This window comes from Quercus robur, chromosome 1 (genome assembly GCF_932294415.1).
Source record: "Quercus robur chromosome 1, dhQueRobu3.1, whole genome shotgun sequence".
NCBI lineage: Eukaryota > Viridiplantae > Streptophyta > Magnoliopsida > Fagales > Fagaceae > Quercus > Quercus robur.
Window position 1 is genome coordinate 14,045,601 of NC_065534.1, and position 26,113 is coordinate 14,071,713.

A 26,113-nucleotide genomic window follows, 5' to 3' on the forward strand; every position below is an offset into this window, starting at 1 on the left:
AAAATACACCCTACACCATTTATCATTATTTTTTTGTTTAACTCTATTTGGTTGCAAGGATAGAAAATATTAGTTTTCTATTATGTGTGTTACGTAGAGAGAATGGAAATATGAAATGATGAAAAATAAATATAAAACTAGTTGAAAACTCATGTAATGTAAGAGAAAGTTATTTTTCTCTCTTTTATTTTGTATATAAATATGAAATTAATAGTTATGGTAGTTATTAATAAACATTTATTTTGATTGTGTTTTTCTATTAAATATTAAATATGATAATTATGGTATATTTTTTAATAGTTATTTATTATTATGTATTTTTATAAAATATATTTATTATGATAATTATTATTAATATATATTTGTCATAATAATTAATATTTATTAGTATAGTTATGATAATTGTGGGGACGCGGGCCTATATATGTATTGGGCTTTGGGCTTATCCGAGGAGGCACAATGGTTCGAGAATAGATCAACAATAAGGAAGAAGTATGACTAAGGACTTCACGAACAAGTTATGGCTGTAAAGGCTGGGAGAGGTAAGCCGATCTCCTCGGCTAAGTAAAGAAGGGGTCAGAAGGTGAGCTCTATTATTTAGAGTGACATTTTAAGAAACTCTGGTGATAAGGATATGTACTGTGAACGTACGGGACAATGTGGGAGTTGAGAAATATCTAAGAAAAAACTGCTACCGCCGCATTAAATGCTTTACAGCTAACTCTCTGATCGCATTTATGTGGAGAAGACCCCTGAACAGTGTTGTCTTGGTCACCCCAACTCACAGAGGGCCTATGAAAGTGTCCGATGGGACAAGCACTCAAGTGATGGCTTGGACAATCGACAAGTGGAGGGACAAGATCATTCAAAGTGAGATACATAATGTAAAAGATCCCTGAGAAAATGGGGGGATCGAAAAGAAAAAGGAAAACACTGTAACAACCAAGAACTGAACTTATAATCAAACTTGAGAATCAATTTACAAAAACTGATCTCCTCGGACTACGCTGAGGATACTTTTCTTTATATTAAACTTGTCCATTTACATATTCTTGTGATTTGAATCCACTTCATTTGTGGACTGATTCATTAAAGCCTAATTTTTCAACTCATTCTCTACAAATTCATTGCATTGGGTCTTTGGGGCCTAAGTCCATCCACCATTTGGGCGAGAAACCCAAATCCGGTCCTTACAATAATTATTAGTAGATATTTATTATGATTTTGTTTATATATGGTACTATCAATTTTATTAATTAAAGAAAATATGATGCGAAAAATATTTTAATTGATGGTTTGAATATATAATATAATTTAAAATAAATTAAAAAATATATATTAGAATATTGATGCGTAAAATTGTGAGACCTCAAAAATTTATGTGGCAAAATATTATGAAATTAATAAAAAGTTAAAAAATTTTAGTATTTATGCAATGCATAGGAAAATATAATAATATGATTTTTTCTCTTTTAATTTTTTTAAAATATTAAATTTGATAATTATGATAGTTGCTGATATAACAATTGTTATGATTGCATTTTTATGTGGAACTATGTATTATAATATTAGCATTTATTATGATGATGATTGTATATGGAGCATATATTATATCATTTAAATAAAATAGGAATGATGTCAAGATTCCAATGGAGGGTTTAAATATAGAATAGAATTTAAATTAAATTAAGAATTTATTATTAAAATTACGAGGTGTAAAATTATGAGATCTCAAAAACTTATGTGGCACAATATCATAAAGTTAACTAAATGCCAAACAACTTTGGTTATATATAAATATATATTATAAATTTTTTTGTTTGATTGAAAAGAAAAATGAGATAACGAAAAATATAATATGGCTAAATTTGCTATAATGTTCATATTATATAAGAAATATTATTTTAATAGCATCTCAGAAGTAATTAATTCATCATCATTCTCAAAAAAAAAAAATTTAATTAATTCATCTCACCACCTCTTCTCTCCATCTGCCTTTCCCTTTTACCATTTTTTCTATTTTCACTCCAACCAAACATGGGATTGAGAATAAAAGGAGGAGAGAGAAATTTTGAATAAAAGATTATAAAAAAAAAGTTTTACAGAGCAATACAATACTTTCCTAACTTAATTTTAACGTTGTGTATAAATTTGAATAGTATTTGGAGAGCTGGATGAAGGACATTTTCTTACTTCTGTGAATCTTGACTAAAATACTCTTTGTCTTTCATTTTATCTAAAAAATATTAGATTATCAAAAAAAAATTATCAAAAAAATATTTTTAAAGAGTCAATGTTAATGCTTTAGCTTGAAGGGGAAACAAAAGAAAAAGAAGAAGAAGCTATCGTTGTTCAAAAACAGAAGTTAAACATTATTTGCTTTTTAAGCTTCTTACAATTTATTTAAGAATTTGAGTTAAGAAATAAATTGAGTAAAAATATACTTCTTCCTTTTTTTTTTAATAAAAAATTTTGACTTTAAAAAATTAATTAATAAATAAAAGAATAATTTGTAATTTACATTCTTTGACTTAAAGTTTGGGGTGATTTTAATTTTGCTCCTTAAAATTTAAAATTTTGGATCCATAAAACCAAGAAATTATTAGATCCATTAGAAGGATTGTTGAAGTAGTCATCATGATCCTTCTAACCGATAAAAACATTGTTATTTATGCAAATGTGACATTACCGAGTGATTTTTAATTTTTAATTTGTACTGATTAAGAATCTGATTTACACATTTATATAAGTAACATTATTTCACTAGTTGGGACAGCAATCCTCCAATGCACCTAATAACTTCTCCCATAAAACCAGCTTTTTTTTTTTTTTTTTGATGGGAAAACCAGCTCTGTTTTGAAATTAAATGATACTTAACAACGCCTGGTCACAGCACATAAATAAAATGGCTTAAATACAAACACTATGAAAAGTATGGGACACACATCTAAGTTTGTTAACCATTTAAGGAACTTTTCTACTGGAAAATATAAAAGTGATTAATTTTTTTCAAATTCTTATAAACAATTTCAAAAAATGGGTAGTTAATACATTATCCAGACCCAATTCAAAATTACAACAAACTAAAAATAATAAATTATAATTTTTTTTAGAGAGTATCAATTTATAGTATCGATTCTTGATGATAGCTCTTTATCATCAGATTAAGGTACCAATCAATTTTTAATATAAACAGAAATTAAACTTTAAATTTCTTATTTAATCATAAAAAATTTTATCGATTAAACTAATTGAAACCCATAAATTACCATTTAATTAAAACTTAAAACAAACTGACAAAAAATTAAAGAGGAAAAAAATAAAACTGATAATGTGTACGAAATCTCAGAGTAACAGCAATTTGCCGTGGGACCGTGAATAGTGTAAGAGATCGATGACTCCAAATTAATAATATTATTATAAATTTATTATACTATACAAAAATGAATAATAAAAAAATGAAAATGAAAATGAAACTCCCTCTTTCTTTTTGTGTATCTATGTCTGTGTCTATGAGTGATATTTTTTTCCTTTCCGCCATTTTGAGTCAGAGAGAAAGAAAGAAAGTGAGAGGAAAGAAACAGTAGCTGAAGCTTTGGAGCTATAGTACCAGCAATAGTTGTGACTCTCTGATATTTCTCGTGATTTGCATTTCAACCCTTTCTTTTTTTTTTCTCTCTCTCTCTCTCTCTCTCTCTTTCTTCATTCACTGCTAGTGCTTTCTCAACCTCTAACCAAACCCACTTTGCTTTCTCTCGTGAGCTCTAACCAGTATCCATCTTCAACAAAAATCAAGACCCCAGAAGAAGAACAAGCTTTTTGTTTGTCTGTCCCTTCCAAAAAAGCCTGTCTTTTTTTTTTTTCTATTGTTTTTGAAGCTTTCTTTGTTTCCACTGCTTATTGATCACTGTGTCTCTCAGGACTGTTTTGGGACCACTCTCTTTGTTTCAGGTTTGCTTTGCTTTTCTCTCTCTCTATCTCTATCTCTCTGTGTCTCAAAAAGTCTGTTTTGTTTTTCTTCTTGGTTGTTTTTGATTGTGATGCATACATAGAGCTCAATTTTTAGCTGACACCTGGGATGATCATATGATTCTATTAGCCTTTTCTTTTTGGCTTTTTTTATTATTATTATTTTTTTTTTGAAATTTTGAATTTTGATTGTTGGGTTTGCTGTGGTTTAGTTAATGAACCTGTCCAATTCTTATCAAAAAGCTAATTTTCTCAACTTTTTTACCTGCATTTTTCAAAATTTTATATGTAATGTTTTGTATTGTAAAGAAAGAATTTTTATTGATAAAAAATAGAAGATTGGAGTGGATCCATTATCATATACCTGATCCTAACTGATGGTTTAGGTTGTGATCTTTTTTTGGGTCTTGGATGAATTATTTAGTGGGAAATATGTGTGTGAAACTCTTTATGCTTGAAACTTTAGAGGCAGGAACATGGATGCCTAAGCATGTGTTTTTGGATTTATGAATCTTTTGATATGGTGTGGTGGATAAAGGTCACAGATTCAAAGATATACCAGTAATTGATTTGTATTTCCCTTTTAAAAAAAATATATATATATATATATATATTTTATTTTATGATGGGTTCTGGAATTAAAAGAAAACAAGAAGAAAAAGTAGATTTCACATGTTAAAAGTATGTCATGTTGGAAAATTTTTTGTTTTTTGTAACTTGTATTTATTTTGAGGGACCAAATGGGTGATGGATACAGTTGACATAAATTGTTGTGCTGAGAGGTGTTGGATTTGATTGGTTAGATCAAATTGAAAAGTCTTTAGCCCTTTGGTTATATCTAGGAGTATTTAACCCTTTGTGGGAGGAAAAGTGCATAATTTTATTCAATAAATTTAAGGCCTGTACTTATCTGAAATGTGGCGATCATGACAGGTTTGGATGCTTCATTTTTGAATTAGTGAAGAGGATTTAACAAGCCATTTGAATCTGTAAATCACTATGATAGAAGGAAGCTTCAGAGTATATTTGGTGTGTTTTCTAGATTCTGTGCTGGTCCATGTTCAAAATTCTTCTCTAGAATTGGGTTAATTTTTGCAAGGCTGAAACTACTTTTTGTGGAATTTTTATGGAATCAGCAAAGATGGGGACTCTACCCGGTACTAGTGAAATTGTTGAATCAACAGAAGAATCGGATTCTCAATATAAAATGGATGAGAAAACTGTAAACCTCTGTATGCAGGAATTGGGAAATAGATATTCTATAGAGGATGATATTAATCGCCTTTTTCAGCAAATTGACATTAAAACTAAAGCTAGAAGATTGGGTCAGTCGCATGAAATTGGTAGAGACCCTTTGCGAAAGAGTGCTCAGAAAAGGCCGATGAGAGTTAGTTCGTCTCATTCATCAGGAATTGGAATAGCAGAGCCTGTGAGTTTGAAGCAAGCCCTAAGAGGACTCTGCATCTCGCAGGCATCTGAAATGGCTGCCATGAAGCGATTATCTAAGCCACCCAGTTCACCAGGAGTCTCAGAAGCAGGAACCATCAAAAGGTTGTATAGGGCAGTGGTTGTTGAGGCAAATGGAGCTGGCATTCCAACAAAAGAAGGTAAGGGCAATTTGATGGAAATCTCTCTTGTACCAGAAAGAAGCATGTCAAGATTTTCTGATATGACACCTGAATCCATGCAAATGCCCAATGCAGATTTATCAAACCATAGTGCTCATCCTTCCACTCCTTCAGCTGGTGGAATGATGCCAGATGCAATGATGACCAGATTACCATCACAGGATCAGATTGTTCCTTTGCAGACAGATGTTGGGAGTGAAATGTTAAAGGCAGAGGTCAGAAAACTAAAATCTGCAGATTCTTCAATCACTAATGTCAGCGAGAAGGTTCTGGAGGTGGATGCAGCTGCTCCCACTTCAGTAGAAGTTCCAAGCAAAACTTTAATGCCAGATGGGGGGCAGAAAGGTAAGTTGCATTCTCTGTCTTCCTCATCTAGCTCCAGCAATGCTAGTAGGGTAAGCAAATGGGCTAGCAACAGTCAAAGTTTAATGAAGCCAGTCTTCAGGAACAAGAACTCTATCAAGACAAAAACAAAGCAGGATTCAAGTTCTGCCTCAAGCAGTTCTAATCCTTGTAATGAAAAACTTGATGATGATTTGGGTCCTAGTACAAGTAATGTGGACAATCAGACACAAAGTTGTACTATGAAGCCTGATAGGAAACAAAATGAGAAGGCTTCTTCAGCATCTAGCAGTATGAATGTTAGCATTGAAGCCAATTCAAGTACTTTGGACACGGGTTCAAGCAAACCAGGTTTCAGTTTGAATTGTAGTAACAGAAGTAAATCTCTTGTGACAAAGACTGATGAGAGATCGAGGTCTAGAGAAAAGGGGGAGTTCTCCCAAAGCTCAAAAAGTAGCATTGGTGACTATAGTACTAGCACAAGCAATAGTGAGGAAAGCAATGTGTGTGGGCCTAGTCGCAGTGGCAAGAGGCCTCACATGTCTAAAGACTTGAGATGGGAAGCCATCCATAGTGTTCAGAAGCAGCAAGGAAACTTAAGTTTGAGGCATTTCAAGATGCTTAGGAGGCTTGGTTGTGGAGACATTGGGACTGTTTATCTCGCTGAACTAACTAGTACAAACTGCCTATTTGCTTTGAAGGTGATGGATAATGATTTTTTGGTGAGCAGGAAAAAAATGCCCAGGGCCCAAACTGAAAAAGAGATATTACAAATGCTGGATCATCCTTTTCTTCCTACTCTGTATGCCCATATTGCAACGGATAAGCTGTCATGTTTGGTTATGGAGTATTGTCCAGGTGGAGATTTGCATGTGCTGCGGCAGAAGCAACCAAGCAGGTGTTTCTCGGAACAAGCTTCCAGGTAGCTTTTCATGTTAATTTTATTTATATGATAAGGTCCTGCAATGTCTTCTTCAATGGTTTCTTTATGATTGAAGTGGTCATTCTCTCTCTCTCTCTCTTTCAAAATAATTTTCCTTATGTTTTATCCCAGGTGACACTTTCTATTATATATATTGGTCAGATTCAAGTTAAACATGGTGTAATACCATATAAAAGTTACACCACTGCAGGACTAATTAATATATTGAAATTTCATCAAACCTACTGCCATATTACATTTTCTCTTCATACCTGTCAAACTTGCCAATAGGTGAATGGAGATTAAGCGATAACTAATTTATTATTAATTTTTTAAAAATAGTTTAGTAACATTATTTGCTATTTTCTTAAAACAAAATAAGAAGATGAGTTCATGCATAATAGATTGGATGGTAAATGATATCCAACAAATGTAAAATTTTACATGCAAGACAAGCATGAGAAGAACTTGTGTATCCAACCATTTGTTTTGGCAAAATTTTATTTTAATGAAAAGTTATGTAGTGTGGTGTAATATTTACAAAGTTTGAAATGAAATGTTGTTTGATCCTACCCCCATATATACAATTTTCTTGGATTTTGCTAACTTTTCTATTAAGCATACAATTAAGCTGTTGTTTGGCTGAAATTCAGAGCTTTTGCCAGACATTAAAAGACTTGATGGTTATGAGTGAACTTGTTTTATTGGTTTAACAGATCATTATATTTGATTGTTAACATTTAATTTTTTTAAGTGGGTAATATTATGGCGTAAACCTTAATCTGCAGTTCAAGGTCAGAAGAAATTTCCTTGCAATGATTTGTGGCCTTGTACCTGCCATTTTCCTTAGGTTAATATGCCTTAGCAAATCAGTGAAGCTATGCTCCTGTACTTACATCGGATGGACTGGAGTCAAGAGCTTGGAGCCAAATAATTAGACAATAGGTAAAAAGGTCTTAAGCTCACACTCTAGAATTGAAACTTCGTTTTTTAATTGATGAGTGGATGAAAATAAAAGTATGGTCTATACTTTAGGACTTGGGATGGCAAAAGTTTAGGTGCTAGTGTAGCACCAGAGCAAATGAGAGGAAAGTGAGTGGCTCCCAGATGTTTTGGATGTATTGATTAACCCTCAGCTCTGTAAGATTGTGTTTATGGCCAAAGTTGAATTATTTGCACTTCCAGCTCATACTTACTAGGTAGATATTGGGTTCCTATCAACTTATGTATGACACTGACTTCTGGGTATCCCTTACTGGGTCGATTGGACGCATGTAGTGTCAATCAGAATTAAAATGAGTCGGCAAAGTGGCATGTATGCTAATTGTTTGTTTTTGTTTGTTATCTTCTCTTGGCAAAAACTGTGCTGGAATTTTTATGATAAATCAAATTAGGTGAAGGAGAATCAAATTCCATTAATAAAAAAATCTAGGGGGATTTGCTACATCATCTGTCTTCCATAATTGTTACTCAGACAGTTCAATATTCTTTAGAATAATTCAAGCCATCACACATGCAGGTTTTATGTTGCTGAAGTTCTCCTCGCACTGGAGTATTTACATATGCTTGGAGTTGTGTACAGAGACTTGAAACCAGAAAATATCCTGGTCAGAGAAGATGGTCACATCATGCTCTCAGATTTTGACTTATCACTGAGATGTGCTGTCAATCCGATGGTGGTTAAATCTTCTTCTCCCATCCTGGAACCCGTGAAAAAGATGTCAAGTCCATGTACCGAATCTAGCTGCATCGATCCTTTTTGTCTCCAACCATCTTGGCAAGTCCCATGCTTCACTCCTAGACTTATATCTGCTGCAGCAAAAGCTCGGAAGATAAAAGCTGATCTAGCTGCCCAGGTCAGCCCACTCCCACAGCTTGTCGTGGAGCCAACAAGTGCTCGATCAAACTCCTTTGTAGGAACCCATGAATACCTTGCTCCTGAGATCATCAAAGGGGAGGGTCACGGGAGTGCTGTTGATTGGTGGACGTTTGGAATTTTTCTGTTTGAACTGTTATATGGTAAGACGCCCTTCAAGGGTTCAGGAAATGAGGAAACACTATCGAACGTAGTGTCACGGAGCCTCAAGTTTCCAAATAGCCCTATAGTTAGCTTTCATGCAAGAGATTTGATTAGAGGCCTTCTCATAAAGGACCCCGAAAATCGGTTAGGATCTGTGAAAGGGGCTGCAGAGATCAAGCAGCACCCTTTCTTTGAAGGCCTTAATTGGGCTCTAATACGGTGTGCAGTACCACCGGAGCTGCCAAAGTTCTCTGATATTGAAAGTGCTGCAACAGCCGCACAGAAAAAGGAGAGTGCTAAGTGTAATGAGCTTGAGACTACAGGAGGAGAGTATGTGGAGTTTGAGCTATTCTAATTAGAAGAGGGTTTTCTTTTCTTAACTTTTTCTTCCTTGTTGCAACTGATAATATAGTTTATAATGTAAATGTTATACAATACTATGGCGGCATATTATAGAGTTTTACATATAAAATATGAATCAGTAGCTGAGAGTCCAAATGGGAACCAAGGGGAGCCTTTTTCTCTACCCTTGTTGGTAGGTTTTATTTCATGCACTTGTACCTTAATTGGCCAAGCTCGTGGGACATTATACATTAAACATATTCACTTTCATGGTCTTTTATGGCTACTCAGAGAGTTGTCTTCCATTCCATTCCATTCTACCTATTATCAATATCAAGCTCAAACTCAAAGGCATTTTTACTTTTTACTAAGCTTCTTGGACAGTGTCGTCCATGCATTCATTGAACCAAAATGTGTTTTCCTTTTTTGTTGTCATAACTCAACCTATCACCACCACATATCATATCAGCGAGACTACATCAGACATAGGAAGAAGGATGTGACGTAACGTACAACATGATAATGGAACAGATCTTATTTTGAAGGGACATGGCATAGAATTTTAAGCACAATTAATGTTCTACTATGTTCTTGCTGGCATCCATGTCCGCTGATGTCTGAGAATCTTGGAATCTAGTTACTCACAAACAAATGGATTCCTTTTAACAATTTGCAGCCATATATAAGCTCAAAAATCCTTTTAAAATTTCCGAAAATCTTATAATGTAATGTCTAATCATATGACTAGAAGTAAGTATATGGCAGTGAAAGGTTTCATAACACATTGTCCGGTTCTCTTGATAAAGAAAATTTTAGTGCGCATTTCCTGCTCAATAATCAACTTTACTGAAAGTAAAAAAAAGATGAATTTAAACTTAAAAGAGTTCAAGTCAAAACTTATTAGTATAAGGACGAAAATCAAAATGAAAATTGAAAAGTACAATCAATAAAGAAAATTTTAGTGTACATTTCCTACTCAATAATTAATTTTACTAAAAGTAGAAAAGGTGAATTTAAACTTGAAGGAATTCAAATCAAAACTTTTAAATACGAGAACCACAATCAAAATGAAAATTGAAAAGTTTTACTTGGACATGCACTCATTACTGGTTGTTGAAGTGCATTTATTAAGTAGAGAATTTAACGGGTTCTATTGCATTGAAAAGTAACAAAAATTAATAAATAAATACTTTTTTAACTAAAAGTTGTTTGCTTGTCTTTTTTTTTTTTTTTTTTTTTTTTAAGCTATTAGATTGCAAAAAATCACAATCTTAACCAATGTGCTTCAATACTTGTATTTGATTAGTTTGAATTAATTTTTTGACGAAAAAAAAAAAAAAAAAACCAACCCGAACCCGACCCACAGGGCACAGTCAACCAGGTCCATGTCAAAGCTCCATCTCCAAAATGTTTGGAGCCAAATCCAGTGGACCAATTCATACAAATCCTCCACCCTTACAGCCACAGGCTCACAGCACAGCCAGGGAGGATGAGAGTAGTGCAAAGTAGATTGTTAACCCCACCAAATTTACAATGTTGCCACTCTTCCCACCCCATCTCTCTAAACCCTCCATTTCTTGTTCTTCTTCCACCAAAACAATACCCATCTCTCAAAAACCAAACTTTTCCTCCAATTCCCCACAAACCCACTTCCTCTTTCCCATTTGGGTCTCTGATAAGGGCATCAATGGCTTCATCTACCACACCATGCACAGCCACAGAGACAGAGACCAAACCCTTCTCTGTGCTCTTTGTGTGCTTGGGCAACATTTGCAGAAGCCCAGCTGCTGAAGGGGTCTTTAGAGACTTGGTCAAGAAAAGGGGTTTTGATTCTAAGTTTAACATTGATTCTGCTGGCACCATTGATTACCATGAGGTTGGTACCTTATTGCCCCATTATTTGTTTGGTTACTGAGAAAACAGGGGAAAAATTGGGATAGTAATAGTATTGACAAAATTTGTTTTTTTTAATTGTTGTAAAAGGGAAATGAAGCTGACCCAAGAATGAGGGCGGCCTCTAAAAGGCGTGGGATTGAGATTACATCTATATCAAGGCCAATCAGGCTGTCGGATTTTCGGGATTTTGATCTTATTCTTGCAATGGACAGGCAAAACAGAGGTAGGAATTTGATAATCTTAAGCATTGTAGTGAGTTTTATTCTTTTTTACTTGAATTTTGATCATTTGGATTTATTTTATTAGTAGTGTTATGGAAAAAAAAAAAGAACATTTTTTACAACGGCTAACATAATTTGTTGGGACTGTAGCAACATCACTTTCACCTTAATTCATAATTTTTTTTTTTTTTTTTAAACTTCCTTAATTCATAATTGACACCACTCTTATATATAACACTAATCACAACTGGCCATGTCAACAGTTGTGAAGAATGTTTTTATTTGCCACACATGCAAACTTATACCAATGTATAAATATGCAATAATAAACTTATTTTGTGGGTATTGATGTTTTTTGTAGAGGATATATTGGAGGCTTTTAATAGGTGGAAATTTAGAGAAACCCTACCTGATGATGCACATAAAAAGGTTAGCGTGAGCCTTTTTCTTTTTGCTATGTTAAATTAACTCAAGCACCCATACACAAGAGGGATTTTACCTGCAGACAGGAGCCACCAGCAAGGGTGGAAAGCCAATTGGGCTATTAGCCCATTGGTGGTTAGTATGAGATTGTTGTCATGGTATGGTGTGGTTTTGATTTTGTGGTATCTCGTTGGTGTATTGATGATGCAGGTGAAGTTAATGTGCTCCTACTGTAAGAAACATGATGAAACTGAAGTCCCGGATCCTTACTATGGTGGACCACAAGGTTTTGAGAAGGTAATATAATGATTAAATCATCTAGGTAAGTTGTCATTAACAATATGAACTGTGAGATGGAGGACTAAATGCCTATGTTGTTTGTGCATGTTTTTGAGTTGAAATTCTTACATGCAATGTACTGTACTATATGCAGTAATGTTTGTAATTCTTAACCAACCCTTTTTTGCCAAGCTTTATAAAGCTTTAAAAGAGAATAGGGATATTGTTGCATTTGTGAGAACTTGAACTAAACATTTATGTTCAGTGTATGACACGGGGTAACGATGGTCTTGATGCTGTTGCATTTGTGAGAACTTTAAAGAAATTTCAAGATTCAAGACATGGTAACTTTATTATGGCATGTAGATAGAATGTCAAATATTTGCAGGCCTTCCCCAATTCTCTGATTCAAACTGGTAATCATGGTTAGAATTTCAGTACATTTAGTTCATAGTTGGTTTATGCAACCTTATTTTATGACAGGTTTTAGATTTACTTGAAGATGCTTGTGAATCGTTGTTGGATAGCATCTTGGCAGAAAACAAACACATTCTGGATTCTTAGCCCCTGGTCAAAAGCCAGTTGATCATCTCCTGCAAAAAATAGAGGAACGAACTGTATTCTTCGGTGTAATGCTTGTTATTAGTAATGTAAAGTATTTACATCCAATTTTTATTACTAATGTAAAGTATTTACATCCAATCCATGGCAGTCTCATTATGGATTTTTTAATCCATCAGTTGGTTTATGGTACTTGAACTATTTCTGTGGAATTGGATTTATGATGTCACTTTTCTAAGCTGAATAATTGAAATCCTCATTGCTTTTTACCTTGTTTGAATGGTCTTGGGTTTGGGGTTTTACTCATTGTACCTCTCTGTCCTTGAATCTTACAGCTCTCTTAGATTTGCTTTGTAATTTTTTGGACTCTGCATTCATCATCGTGAGCATAAAGTGTTTTTAATTTCAATAAATCTACTCTACTTATTATTACACAAAAAAAAAAAAAAAAAAAAAAAAAAAAAGACACCCACATAGCGCATTGAGGCAGCAATTTAGTGTGCTGGACACTTGATCAAGCTAGATTCTGCATTTTCAGGTAATGGCTTAATATACATAAGTTCGCCGGTGATTTTTTTAATAATTATATTCAGATTTCAAAAGTGTGATGTTTACATTATTGAAGGTACTAAAAGAAAGAAGGCAATGTTCAAAGCTCGCACAGATATACTTTTTTTTTTTTTTTTTAGGCTGATTGTTACACTTAAGCCCATGATGTGTTGCTTTTGCTTTTGGTTGAAGGTAATGATCATTGCACAAAGACCCAACCACTACGTTGTTGAGCATACTATAGCAACAATTGTCTTCCCAACTGAAAATTTCAATTCAGCCCAAAATTTTCAGGACTTTCTTCAAAAAAAATTTCCACATCACTAATTGCGTGATAAAAGGCTTTTTATCTTAAATATATTTTCTCCGTTTTGCCTTTCTCCAACTTTTTCAAATGTACGAGAGACAAATTTTCACATTCTTTAAAAGCTTTATAATGTATTGCAGAGGTTGTTATTTTTTCTTGGCATGCATACTATAGAATTTGGACCATAGCATCCTGTTCCATAATTTTATCTTGCCATTAGACTGATGCACCAATAGTTAGAGCTCTCTGTTCATATTTCTTATCTCTTTCCTTTAACTAATATACTCTTTTCTTGTCCATAGAACTTGACATAAAACCATGAAGGAAAAACTTAGCCAAAACCCCGTAGACATGATGGCACCTGTTGAGTTGTTTAAGTCTTCAATGAAATGGCATTATGTGAAACTAAGTCAGAAATAATTAATTTGGCATTATATCCTTCACTTGCCTATAATGATTCAGATGTTGGAGGTTTATATCAGTCTCGCCAAAATCAACCTCACTAATGACCAACCACTCTGTAGCACCAGAACAACCAAATAATTATGCAATGTTAAACCAAAAAGTGTAACTTCATTCATCCCACCAGGTCATTCACAACTTAATCAGAAGCAGACTCAACTAACGTGACACACTCAGAAACACATGGCCTATCCAATTCCATCATTAAGAGGTTCAACAACCCACAGATGCTCGCCAAGAAGTACGGTAAAGACTACTAAATAAGTAACTGTAGAACACACTAGTCTTCCAGACGTACGCATTATGTGCGCTAGTTACCATGCTTCAATGCAATAGTTGAACCTTTTTCCAAAGAAAATCTGATGAACCACTTGAAAGAAACTGACAAAGTGATCAACAAGAGCAACTAATTCATGCTTTTATTACATCAATTTTCTGTTGCCAAAATATGTCACAAGCAACTCCACAAGATCTCGCTTACAGCTGAACAAGTACTCCAGAAAAGGGATGGGAGGAGAGACACATACACTCTTCAATTCTCAAGAAACCATGTCTTGATACATCACCATAAAACATAAGTGGTCAGCATGTGAACTATCTCAGAAAATAACACTTTTCAAACCAAAATAAAAGGATATACAGGTTACAATTTCTGACACCATAACAGTATTTTACAAGACTGTTCATTAGAAAAGCTAGCTAAAAATATAGTCAAAACCTTTCTTTCTCAGAAGAAAAACTATTTTGAATCAAATTTATAGGATTTAAATATTGAACTGCACTTGGTTTGCCAAAACTAAGACTTTGTCATCTGAATCCCTCCTCTGAACTTGACTTCAAAACTTCAAACTCATACTATGAAGCTCTGCCTCCTTCGACCCCTTTTCCTCCTTGGGTTCCCACTGATCATGCTAGAAAAGGCATTTACAAGCTCTGAATCCTCTTCATTTACAAGGCTCTTTGCTGCACTTGGGTTGGCAAGGAGGAGCTTTGCCACCAGATATCCTGCAATTGACCAGGTTTGGTACAGTTGTGCCTGCTTTCCAATAAATCTTGCTCGCTTGGTGTCATAATATTCAGGCCACTTATCTTGAGAAATGCGTCTCTCAGCTACCTCGACAGCTTTTAAGGCAACTTCTGGTCTGTTCATCTTTATGCATGCAACAGTGAGCTGAAAAACAAGCCCCATATCATGTTAATTTCAGAATATATACTTCCAGTCATTGGGCTGTATGCTGCCCAAAAAAAGGCGGAAAACTTTACAGTTCCTACTTCCCTTGTCTACCGCTACATGATTTAGTAGCAAAGAACATACCGAAATTTTCTAAACCTATCAAATCAACCAAAAACATTCCATGCCTATCAGATTCTTAATATAGTCAAAGCCATATGGAAGAGGCTCCAACATACATAGGAACATAATCGTTAGCCAATATTTTTTGATAACCTTTCAACTAATAGGCATCTTATATATATACTCAACTGTCTCAACAAAAAAAAAATAGAGAATCCAAAACTCCAAAAATAGGCATCTTATATATATACTCAACTGTTTCAACAAAAAATTAGAGAATCCAAAAATCCAAAACAGTAGGGGGACTACATTCATCGAAATACATTCAAGAAAACAACGTATTAATAAACAAAAAATTCTACAGGAGGTCTAATTAAGAGCGCTGAAATGTCCAGATTAAAGATAAGGTGGTTTCTATCATGGCTGAACAGAAGGACAAGCTTGCCTCTTCAAAAAACTTAACAACTATGTACCAAGCATGGGACATAGAACTTTCAGTCTGAAAAACGACCTCTTGTAGTTGGACAAAGAAAGAATTTAACCTTTCACCTTTTTGAAATGTCCTTAGGTAAATATTGATAGGAAGAGAGTTATCTTGACATTATATCTAGTTGAGCATAGTCTTGGTTATCTTCAAGCATGCACAAACACACAAGAAGAGAAAGAATGCATATGTGACAGGAGGGGGCAATACAAAAGGCCAATAGATACTGTCATTCATGTCAAATGCAGTGGCACACACTTATAACTAGCTTGGAAAATTACAAGTGGCATCACATGAGCACAGCAACAAAACTGTTCTCTTTTGTGAAAACTTTAAATATTTTTTTTTTTGGAAGTAACTTTAAAATTGGTATAAATTGGAAAAAAATTAAGGATCCATTTGTTTCGACATAGGTACAAAATATTTTCAAGCATTATTTTTGGTTGAAACACAATAATTTTCTAAATGTTTGGTTGCACTAAAAATCTATGTTAAAAAAAATAAAAAGTCAGTAAGTAGTGGTGGGTGTGGTAGCAATGATGGGAGGAGTTAAGTGTAGGAAGGGAGGTAGTGACAGTGCAAGGTGGTGGTAGCGTGAGAGGGGTGGTGGGGAAAGGGTGTTACCGATGGTATGGGGAGTGAGGGGGAGGAAGGTGGTGATGCCACAAAGGAGTGGTGAGGGGAGGGAGGTGATAGTAGAAACACGGGAGTTAGGAGTGGGAGGTAGTAGTGGCCATGCCAGCAGCATGGAGGAGGGAGGAAGGTGGTATAGACTTGGTCCAGAAAATGGTTTAAGCTTTTAAAAAACATAAATCATTTCTGCTTTTTTGTTATAGTTTTCTGTTGACCATGAAAATATTTTCCATTGATAGTAATTTTTGGTTGCACTAAACACTGAAAAATATGCATCTTCTTCTAGAAAATATCTTACGCCAAAGTAAATGGAGCCTAACTTATTGGTGCACTTTGAAATCAAGCTCCAAGACGAAAATGAGCTCTAGCTCAAATGACACGTCCTCCCCCCATAAGATAAGGTGGAGGGTAAGGTCATGAGTTTAAAACCCAAATGGATGTGTGTGCAAACTTATCAATAAATATACACACACACACACACACACATATATATATATATATAATTCAAACTCCAAAACATAGGCAATAAACCTAAATTAAAATGTAATACCAAACTAACCTGCCAAAGTAAAGTGGGCCAAGAACCTCCATTGTGGTAAGACCAAGGACTGAAACAAAGAACAAGGTTAAAGGGAAGAGGTATAAAATAGGAATAGGAACTTACTAAAAATCAACATAGAAGCATTACGTGTTCTTGGGATCACTGCCTGTGATAATTTGCCATTCCTGCCCTTCAAGAGCAGGATAACATATTTTGAATGGCATATCAGCAACTAATTCATCCCATTTTGCTTCTATAAGGTCCAATATGGCATGTGACTGATCCACTGTGGCAAGACTGCTTACAATAGACCATAAATTTCCAAGAGAAAAGAAACGGAAGTCCATGTGAGCTGGCTGCAGGTTTCCAATCAAATAACCTCCTTTACTGGGCATAAACTCCACCAGCCAGGAAGGAATCTGATCAGGGTAGATATTGAACTTATTAACAGCATCATATGAGTATTCCTCTGTCTTGTACCGGTAGATCTCATTGATTTTTCTCATATCTATCCAGTAATATTCCCTTACGTGGAAAGATAATGCAATTAGACGATTATTAAGTGCTCGTATAAGGTCAGCTGATGCATCCTCAGGAGCAAGCATCTCACGTGCAGAAAGTAATGCTGAATAAAACAGTGCCTGCAAGGACATGCAATATTGTGTGCAAAGTTAAGCCATTCATCTTTTCTCATAAACAGCAAGAATGCTCATCAACATGAATCAGAAGCTTCAGCTTCTGCAAAGAAAGGCACAGATGGCTTCTAAAGAGTCAAAACTCAAATCTCAGTTTCCCTTTATGCCTCTAATATTCTCTTATAGTAATTTAGCAGAATTTTTTACTTGAGTTCAGCATTACAAAATATACAACCATATTGCTTCATAGTTAAAATCTACACTGCGTGTCAACTTATCAGATTCTTAAGTAATCAAAAGGTTTAGCTTATAATAGCTCTAAGCAACGGGCAATAGAATCTATCCTTCCAAGCATGGGTCCTAATCATTATTAAAAGAAAGTGGGAAAAAAAAAAAGAATAGTCATATGAAGGATCAATTTAAAGTGAGTAAACATGAGAACCTGAATCTCCAAAGGGTGACCATGAATTCCCATTCGACGATCTATCATGCAAGAACCATCGGTCACCAACAAAGTAGGAAACATATCAAAACCATCAGCAAGGCACAACTTTAAAATCATTTTGATCCCAGTTTGTACATCAATTCTCTCTTGCAAGGACAAATCTCCAGAGCATTTTCCATATGCTCGTAACAATATAATCCACCACAATCCTGAGAGTAAAATTAGGATTGTTAGAATTATGGTTAAGTGAGAAACTCATCATTTCCTAATAGCTTAAACTTTTTGGACAATCAGTAATTTAACATGGTATTAAAGCATGAGATCTTGAGTTCGATCCCTATCTTCATTTTACCTCCCATTTAAAATGTTAAATTCTCACTTGTTGGGACCCCACTTATTAAGGGGAAGTTTAGGCCCACCAGTGAGGGGGAGTATTAGAATTATGGTTAAGTGATTAAACTCGTCATTTCCTAATAGTTTAAGTTTTTGGGACAACTAGTAATTTAACAAGTATTATAAATTAAAAGTCATAAAATCACATGTAGTTGATATTTTCAAAGAGAAATTATTAGCCACAAGAAATTTCTTACCAGAATCAACTGGTGCAACACGGCCAATTGCTGCTTCACCAAAGTCAGGATCCAATACATCTTCGGTTGCAGAATCATCACCATCTAGAGGAACAGTACGCACCTTGAAACTGGCAGGCATCAATCCTTGACCGGGACTATAGCAATCCATGGTTTTCTCCCAGCTCTGTTAAGATGAGTGTTAGTTGCTCACTACATGAGGAATTAACATGGTACTTCTTAGAGAGAGCACCTGTGTCAAGAAAGATTCTTGCTTCAAGAGAGCTTTTCAATAGACATGACATAGAAAACAGTTCAGAACTCTCACATTTGGAATATAGTCCATAAGAAAATTCCCTATGTTAAAATGTTTAGAAGCAACAATTGTTTTTAGCAGATCGCTTACTACTAGGTTGGATTGGCTGTGAAGGCTTAGGCTTTTTGTTTTATTTTTTTGGGTTTCATTGCTCCACAGAGGATTTACAAACATTCAAAATCAGATAACCAATTACTGCTTTCCTAAGCTTATATTTATGGGAAAAAAAAAAACAGGGAGAAGGATTTCTAGTTCAGAACTGACATTAGTATTTGTTAGTTGAGATTAAAGAAAACCCAAGCCTAAGTATAGACTTGGGCTTTCAAAAATTAAAAAATAAAATGAAATACTTCATTGTAAGAGAATTGTCTTCAGTAAGCAAGAGGTGATTTATTAAAACGCTCAATGAAGAGCAGTCATATTACCTGCAACTGAAGGGTGTGCAGAATGAAATTCCGTACAATGTCATACTCCCCCTTCAAAAGGAAGGCGATCCCAGAAGGTATGAAATCCCGAATAAAAACCTGATCATAGTTCAGAATACTGCTGCTGCTTGGGTCATTAGCAGCAATTGTTCCAACTTGATTATTACAATAATAAACAATGGAGTCCCTCAGCAAGTTCCAAGCTTCATCCTTGAATACATTCACCCTACCCTTATCCAATTTATCTTTAGTTGTTCCTGCAGCAGCGGCCTTTCCATCTCTAACATGATCTTCCTTTTCATGTTTCAACTTTTGACCCACCTCATATCCTTGAATGCTTGGTGCACTGCTTGTCCCATTAATGGGATTTGATGTTGGCCTCCTTGTTTTCCCCTTGAACCGGGTCTCATTTTGATCCTCTGAAAACCCACTAACTCCTTCAGCCTGTTGGCATTGGCAACCCATAGATTCCAACCTACCAACATCAGTCTTCTCATGAAAAACACTGTCTCTACTCCGTAATGCATAAACCCTCCTCCTGCAATTCTGTGATTTTCTTGAGCAGCTATGCACTTGCATTGACAATGGAATTTTTATCCTTCTATTATTGACATTGGCTTTAATTGTGTGCACCGAGTTTAAACTGTTGGTACATAGATCAGAGTGATGCAAGCGAGGTAATAGAACTTGTAGAATTGCTTCTGAAGTAGCCATTGGCAAACTATATACTAATTTCCAACTCTATAGCTCTGAAAATTACTACTTGACTTAGAGAAGGCGCCTATGCAAAAAATAAAAAAAAACAGAATATGCCTAAAATCATCAAAGCTGTGAAACATACATAATAAATTAAGAGATAGATAAGAGTTTCACGTTGCAAAACATTCTGTTACAATACATTCTTGAAAAATTATACCACATAAAAGTTGATAAAAAATAGTCCACACAATGAAACTTGTAATGAATTAATCTAGACAAGGAACTTGGAATAATTCAAATACAAAATAGGTATTATACCACTCTGGTCTTTCAGGGACAACAAGGCATGTATTATTTTCCTCCATTCTATTCTATTCGAAACCACTCTTTATTTTTTACTACTTCCATTAATGTTATTTTTAATCTTCCTCCACAATTTTTTTTTCCCTTCCCTATTACCTTATTCCAGTGGCGGAGCTAGAATTTTAGTCTAGAGGGGGCAAAATTAAAAAAATATATTAAAAGTAAAATTAATCTAAAAAATATTAATCAATAATAATAACAAAACAATGGTAAGAAAATATGAATATATTTCATAGTATTAAAAAAAATAATAATAACAAAAATAACCAATTCATAGTCATAGCTACAACAAATTTTACAAATTGATGTGGTAAAAATGTGAGTAGTGTTACTTGAACAATATAATGAATATATGTTTGAAATTATTTTTTGTGATTGGTGTGATGCTAATTTGTAAGACATAAGTAGTAAAATTTATAATATTTCTAACATCACTTAATAATAAAATGCTATGAAATGTATCACAGTAAAAATGGTAAAAATAAATATATTAAATAAAAAATAAAAAGTAGTGAAATAGGTGGAAGACAGACAAAAACTGCTTATGAGAATAGTGAAATGGTGAAGAGGTTACATGGTTTGGGAGAATAACCTTTTCTCCCTTTATTTTTCCTGGGTCACTTTCAAGTGGGTGTCCTTTTTTTTCTTTTTTCTTTTTTTTTTTTTCTCAATGTCTCAGGGACTAACTAGAGTAGACTATGCAAGGATGTTTTAGGAGTCAGAGGGGGCAGGTGCCCCCCCTCGCGCCCCTCTGGCTCCGCCCCTGCCTTATTCCCTCCAGAATTTCAAGGAAAACTCGAGATTAATTAAAACCAAGATTCTCATAAATTTAAAGACTGGATTTTTATCATGGTTTTCAAAGGTTTGTGAATTTTAGAAGAAACTAGTAATGGAAAAGTTTTCTAAAAAAAAAGAAAAGATACCCAAAAGTTCCTTACTGTTTTCCTAGCGAACCAATACAATATTTGACAGGGATTTGATTTCCATCCTAGAAATTAATTTCACATAAATTCTGGTTACACAAACAAGCCAACAAAAACAATAACAATAACAATAACAACAACAACAAAGTAGTACAAAGTATAAGTGGTCGAGTGTGAAGTAAACACAGTGATCCATGTGCATACAAGAGAAGTGGAGAGGTATTGGTTTTGCTTACCTATTTGTTGTCATCAGCTATATAGAACTAAACATAGACTTTACTGTCATCAATTGCTTGCCACTTGGACCTGATTTTTCTTCCCAGTAAACAGGAAAAAAAAATGGAGGAGTTTGACTCTTTTGACGAGAGTTGGAATTTATTGCAAAAGGGTTTCAAATCTTTTGTCCTTGTAGTTTGGAAAAACAGAGGATGAGACCCATGAGAACGGAACAGAACAGAACAGAACAGAACAGAAGTGTAAAGAATCTTCGGTGTCGTCTGATGTGAACAATGTCCCTGTTTTCGTGTTTGATTTTTGCTTTTGTCTTTGTTTTTTTACCTTTTCTCTTTGAAGTAAAAAGTAACTCACACAGTATCCACCGCAACCTCACACTACCGCTTATGAATGAACGCCATTTGGATTGGATTTCGGAGTTATCAATATAACGAGCTTGTTTTCTGTGAGAATTTTTATTTATTTATTTATTTATGTGATTGCTTATATGACATTGTTCTGTATATTAATTATTATTAGTGTTTATATGAAAATATATATGATCATTCTTATTAGAAAATTGAGAAAATAATAAATTTATTTATGAAGGAATTTCTGTATGTTAAATATCTATATACATTGTAAGGTGAGTTTTACATGTTAATTAAAAAAAAAAAAAAAATCATATGCAAGAGGTGAATCATTTAAAGGTCAATTAGTAAATCTCCTAATTTACATACGACTTAAACTTGTTTTCCCATTCTATGTTTTTTTAAAAGTCAATTAGTAAATCATTGAGTTAATACAATGAATGGCATGAAAATAAAATGATAAATAGTTAAATAAAATTAGGTACTTGCCCAAAATCAAAAACAACACCTACACCACCATCCCGTACCACAACCCAACCATCAGAATCTGAAACTTCCGACGTGCAAGACACAACAACACCGTCCGGAAACCTTCACCTGGCGCCGGCGGAAAACCCAAAACCATCCCCTCCCGATACAATTAATGGCACCATTAATGCTCATAATTCAGAGGCGAGAAGTGAGGAAAACCAAAACGTAAGTGCTGCCAACGGCTATGCAAACATTCCAGATTTGGTGCACGTTACAAAACTCAGCATTAAGTCAGACAATGATAGTGCAAACGTGGGAAACTGTCCAGCAATAACTCAGCCCATCAATACCCAAACCGCCAAGCCGAAAATGCCAGCCCAATACCACACAACCCACGACGAACAGCCCATCACCGAAAAGCCCAGTCCACATACAAATAACCATCCCAAAACACTACCAACCAAACCTACCTGGGTAAGGATTCCACGTGACCATCAAAAAACCCCTAGCGACGTCCATATGCTTGAAACAGAGCATACAAGACCAGAAATACCAGAGGAGGATTGCAGACCCATAAAACGGCAGACCGTGCCCCAGGATGATGCACCTGAACCTTGTCAAACGGTGGTGGCTGCTGGGCAGCCCCGCCGAACACCATGAATGCCATCAGTTGGAACTGCCGTGGTTTGGGACGACCACGCGCAGTTCAGGAACTCACCGAGTTGGTGAGAAAGCACTCTCCCTTAATCCTCTTTCTGATGGAAACCAAAGCAAAGGATAGCTATGTCAACAACCTGAAACACAAGCTCCAGCTAGACAACGTGCATATTGTTTCTAGACAAAATACAGGGGGCGGCCTAGCTCTGTTTTGGAAGTCTGAAATTAATCTCCACGTTATCGACGCATCGACCTCGCACATAGACGCAGTAGTTAACCCAGGAGTGGATGACGCCTGGCGGTTCACCGGTTTTTACGGAAATCCTGTGACGGCCAACCGGGAACACTCTTGGGCACTACTAAAGCACCTGAATCTAAAAATGGAACTCCCTTGGCTCTGTGTGGGAGACTTTAATGAGATTGTCAGAAACGAAGAAAAAATGGGCGGGCCACTACGACGAGAGCGACAAATGATGGAATTCAGAGAAGCCCTTGATTATTGCAGTTTTCGGGACCTGGGCTTCGTGGGTGCACCCTTTACCTGGTGCAACAATCAGTATGATGGAACGGTCACGTGGATCCGCTTGGACAGAGCAGTTGCTACTAATACTTGGATTCAATTCTTCCCATCAACCCGTGTACACCATATCTCAGGTTCACTTTCGGATCACTGCCCGTTATGGATTTGCACTGATGATGAGAATATTCGATTTTACAGGAAAAGAAGACCATTTAGATTCGAGGCAGCGTGGATGAAGGATGAAGGTTGTGAAGGTGTGATAAGAAATTCATGGGAGGGACAATCCTTGTCCAACCCGATGGAAAGAGTGGTCAATAAGATTAACCGGTGTAGCCAATCCCTTCAAACGTGGAGTAAACTTTCTTTTGGAAACATTCGCCGTTTGCTGCACCAAAAGAAGAAACTACTAGTGCAGGCCAAGAAACAGTCCATGGGTGGATCAAATCACGACCAAGTAAGACTTTTGAAAGCTGAAGTTCATGATTTGATGGTGAAGGAAGAATGCTTGTGGCAACAGCGAGCAAGGGTGGAGTGGCTGAAAGCAGGTGATCTCAATACCAGCTATTTTCATAGCCGGGCAAATCAACGTAACAGAAGGAATTTTATTTCCAAGCTAGTCCTTGACAGTGGTGAAATACTAGAGGACGAACAACAAATTGGAAAAGCATTTGTGGACTACTTCCAATCCATGTTCCAGTCAACCAATACGTTTGGGCTTGATCAAATTCTCCAAGGTATTGAGCCAAAAGTGACACCACTGATGAATGAAGACCTGACCCGGCCTTTCACAGCCATCGAAGTGGAACAAGCTCTAAAACAAATGAAGTCCTTAACAGCCCCTGGCCCGGACGGTATGCCCCCACTTTTCTATAAATCTTATTGGAATATTGTTGGCTCAGATGTTATTGATGCAACTCTATCAGTTTTAAATTCGGGAATTATGCCACCAAATATAAACCACACCTTCATCACCCTAATCCCCAAAACAAAATCACCAACTAGTCCAAAAGATTTTCGCCCCATTAGCCTTTGTAACGTCATGTATAAAATAATTTCCAAAACCATAGCAAAACGCCTCAAAAAAATCCTCCCAAAGTTGGTATCCGAAACACAAAGTGCATTCATGTCCAATCGCCTCATCACTGATAATATCCTCATTGCTTTTGAAACTCTCCACCACCTAAAAAATAAAAGAAGAGGCAAAACGGGGTTCATGGCTTTGAAACTTGATATGAGCAAAGCATACGATAGGGTTGAATGGAATTTCTTAGACAAAATTATGGAAAGGTTGGGTTTTGATAGAAAATGGATAAATCTTGTTGGTTGTTGCATCCGTTCGGTATCATTCTCCATCATGATTAATGGAGAGCCTCATGGCTTGTTCAATCCTAGTAGAGGGCTCCGCCAAGGAGACCCACTATCACCTTATTTGTTTCTTTTATGTGCAGAGGGCCTTCATTCACTAATACAACAAGCAGCCAACAATGGTGACTTGCATGGAGTGTCTCTATGTAAAGAAGGGCCGAAAATTACTCATCTGTTTTTCGCGGATGATAGCTTACTTCTTTGTAAAGCTAAAGAGACCGACTGCCAAGCGGTGATGGACATCCTTACAAAATATGAACAAGCTTCAGGCCAAAAAATCAACCGTGAAAAAACCCAATTATTTTTTAGCTCAAATACAGATATGAACACCAGAAATAAAATAAAGGACCAGCTAGGTGTGGAAGCGGTGACACAATATGAAAAATATTTGGGGTTACCATCATTTGTAGGGAGAGCGAAAAGAGAAAGCTTCAGCTATATTAGAGAAAGAGTATGGCATAAAATTCAAGGGTGGAAAGAAAAGCTCTTATCTCAAGCAGGTCGTGAGATCCTAATCAAATCGGTTATACAAGCAATGCCGACTTTTACTATGGGGTGTTTCAAACTCCCAAAGAGCTTGTGTAGGGAAATTGAATCAATGATTCGAAAATTCTGGTGGGGGTACTCGGGAGAATCAAGAAAAATCCATTGGATAGCTTGGAAAAAACTTTGCACTCCAAAAATCCAAGGTGGTTTGGGTTTTAGGGAATTGGAAAATTTTAACCTTGCACTCTTAGGCAAACAGGTGTGGCGCCTAGTGCAAAACAAAAATTCCATGCTCTATAAAGTCTTCAAGGCAAAGTTCTTTCCACATTGTTCGATCTTGGACAGTGAGGTAAAAACTTCAGGTTCATATGCTTGGCAGAGTCTCCTAAAGGCAAGGGAAGTTGTTAAACAGGGAGCATATTGGCGGATTGGGGACGGATCACAAGTACAGATCCGGGGGGATAGATGACTGCCAGGTTTGCCCACCAAGCACATTATATCTCCCCAGAAAAATCTACCTAATAATGCCAAGGTATGTGCCCTTATTGATGAGGATAACCATAACTGGATTGAGGATAGAGTTGTGCAGGAATTTCTCCCCCATGAGGCTCAAGCAATACTCGGCATCCCCCTAAGCTATAACCGAACAAATGATACTCTCATATGGGCTGGTACAAAGTCAGGAAATTACACAACAAGGAGTGCCTATAAAATGCTATCAAATTGTCCTGACCCAACCTTACCTGGTGCATCGGACCCCTCTGCCCAAAACAGCTGCTGGC

The 26,113-nt window shown here is 35.7% G+C and overlaps 3 protein-coding genes across 5 annotated transcripts; 2 read left to right on the forward strand and 1 right to left on the reverse strand.

Annotated features, from left to right (window-relative positions):
- Positions 1 to 3,491: 3,491 nt before the first annotated feature.
- On the forward strand, positions 3,492 to 9,509 carry LOC126722164 (serine/threonine-protein kinase D6PKL1-like). Of its 3 annotated transcripts, none has more exons than XM_050425326.1 (4): positions 3,492 to 3,951; positions 4,903 to 5,576; positions 5,673 to 6,861; positions 8,381 to 9,509. In XM_050425326.1, exons 2-4 carry the CDS (start codon positions 5,096 to 5,098, stop codon positions 9,234 to 9,236), a joined length of 2,526 nt encoding a protein of 841 aa, XP_050281283.1. In that variant the 5' UTR covers positions 3,492 to 3,951; positions 4,903 to 5,095; the 3' UTR covers positions 9,237 to 9,509. The 3 variants fall into 3 exon arrangements, with proteins under 3 accessions (XP_050281283.1, XP_050281278.1, XP_050281272.1); XM_050425321.1 differs by having other exon boundaries at positions 4,903 to 4,998; positions 5,106 to 6,861; XM_050425315.1 differs by having other exon boundaries at positions 4,903 to 6,861.
- Positions 9,510 to 10,641: 1,132 nt separating this feature from the next.
- On the forward strand, positions 10,642 to 12,872 carry LOC126722182 (uncharacterized). The gene is made up of 5 exons (XM_050425332.1): positions 10,642 to 11,099; positions 11,207 to 11,342; positions 11,702 to 11,769; positions 11,974 to 12,060; positions 12,526 to 12,872. Exons 1-5 carry the CDS (start codon positions 10,713 to 10,715, stop codon positions 12,604 to 12,606), a joined length of 759 nt encoding a protein of 252 aa, XP_050281289.1. The 5' UTR covers positions 10,642 to 10,712; the 3' UTR covers positions 12,607 to 12,872.
- A 1,444-nt stretch (positions 12,873 to 14,316) lies between these two features.
- On the reverse strand, positions 14,317 to 21,773 carry LOC126722189 (alkaline/neutral invertase E, chloroplastic-like). The gene is made up of 7 exons (XM_050425338.1): positions 21,485 to 21,773; positions 19,264 to 20,044; positions 18,544 to 18,709; positions 17,951 to 18,162; positions 17,021 to 17,514; positions 16,892 to 16,940; positions 14,317 to 15,092 (listed from the first exon to the last, which is right to left on the reverse strand). Exons 2-7 carry the CDS (start codon positions 19,975 to 19,977, stop codon positions 14,772 to 14,774), a joined length of 1,956 nt encoding a protein of 651 aa, XP_050281295.1. The 5' UTR covers positions 19,978 to 20,044; positions 21,485 to 21,773; the 3' UTR covers positions 14,317 to 14,771.
- Between the last annotated feature and the right edge of the window lie 4,340 nt (positions 21,774 to 26,113).

Bases quoted from the DNA above. Each gene is read 5' to 3' on its own strand.
- LOC126722164 (XM_050425315.1), top strand. From the start codon at position 5,096: ATGGAATCAGCAAAGATGGGGACTCTACCCGGTACTAGTGAAATTGTT. The intron at 6,862-8,380 runs GTAGCTTTTCAT...TCACACATGCAG, and splicing joins TTCTCGGAACAAGCTTCCAG to GTTTTATGTTGCTGAAGTTC.
- LOC126722182 (XM_050425332.1), top strand. From the start codon at position 10,713: ATGAGAGTAGTGCAAAGTAGATTGTTAACCCCACCAAATTTACAATGT. The intron at 11,343-11,701 runs GTAGGAATTTGA...TGTTTTTTGTAG, and splicing joins AATGGACAGGCAAAACAGAG to AGGATATATTGGAGGCTTTT. The intron at 12,061-12,525 runs GTAATATAATGA...ATTTTATGACAG, and splicing joins GACCACAAGGTTTTGAGAAG to GTTTTAGATTTACTTGAAGA.
- LOC126722189 (XM_050425338.1), bottom strand. From the start codon at position 19,977: ATGGCTACTTCAGAAGCAATTCTACAAGTTCTATTACCTCGCTTGCAT. The intron at 17,515-17,950 runs GTTCTCATGTTT...ATGTCCTTGCAG, and splicing joins GTCACCCTTTGGAGATTCAG to GCACTGTTTTATTCAGCATT. The intron at 16,941-17,020 runs GTAATGCTTCTA...TCTTTGTTTCAG, and splicing joins GGCAGTGATCCCAAGAACAC to TCCTTGGTCTTACCACAATG.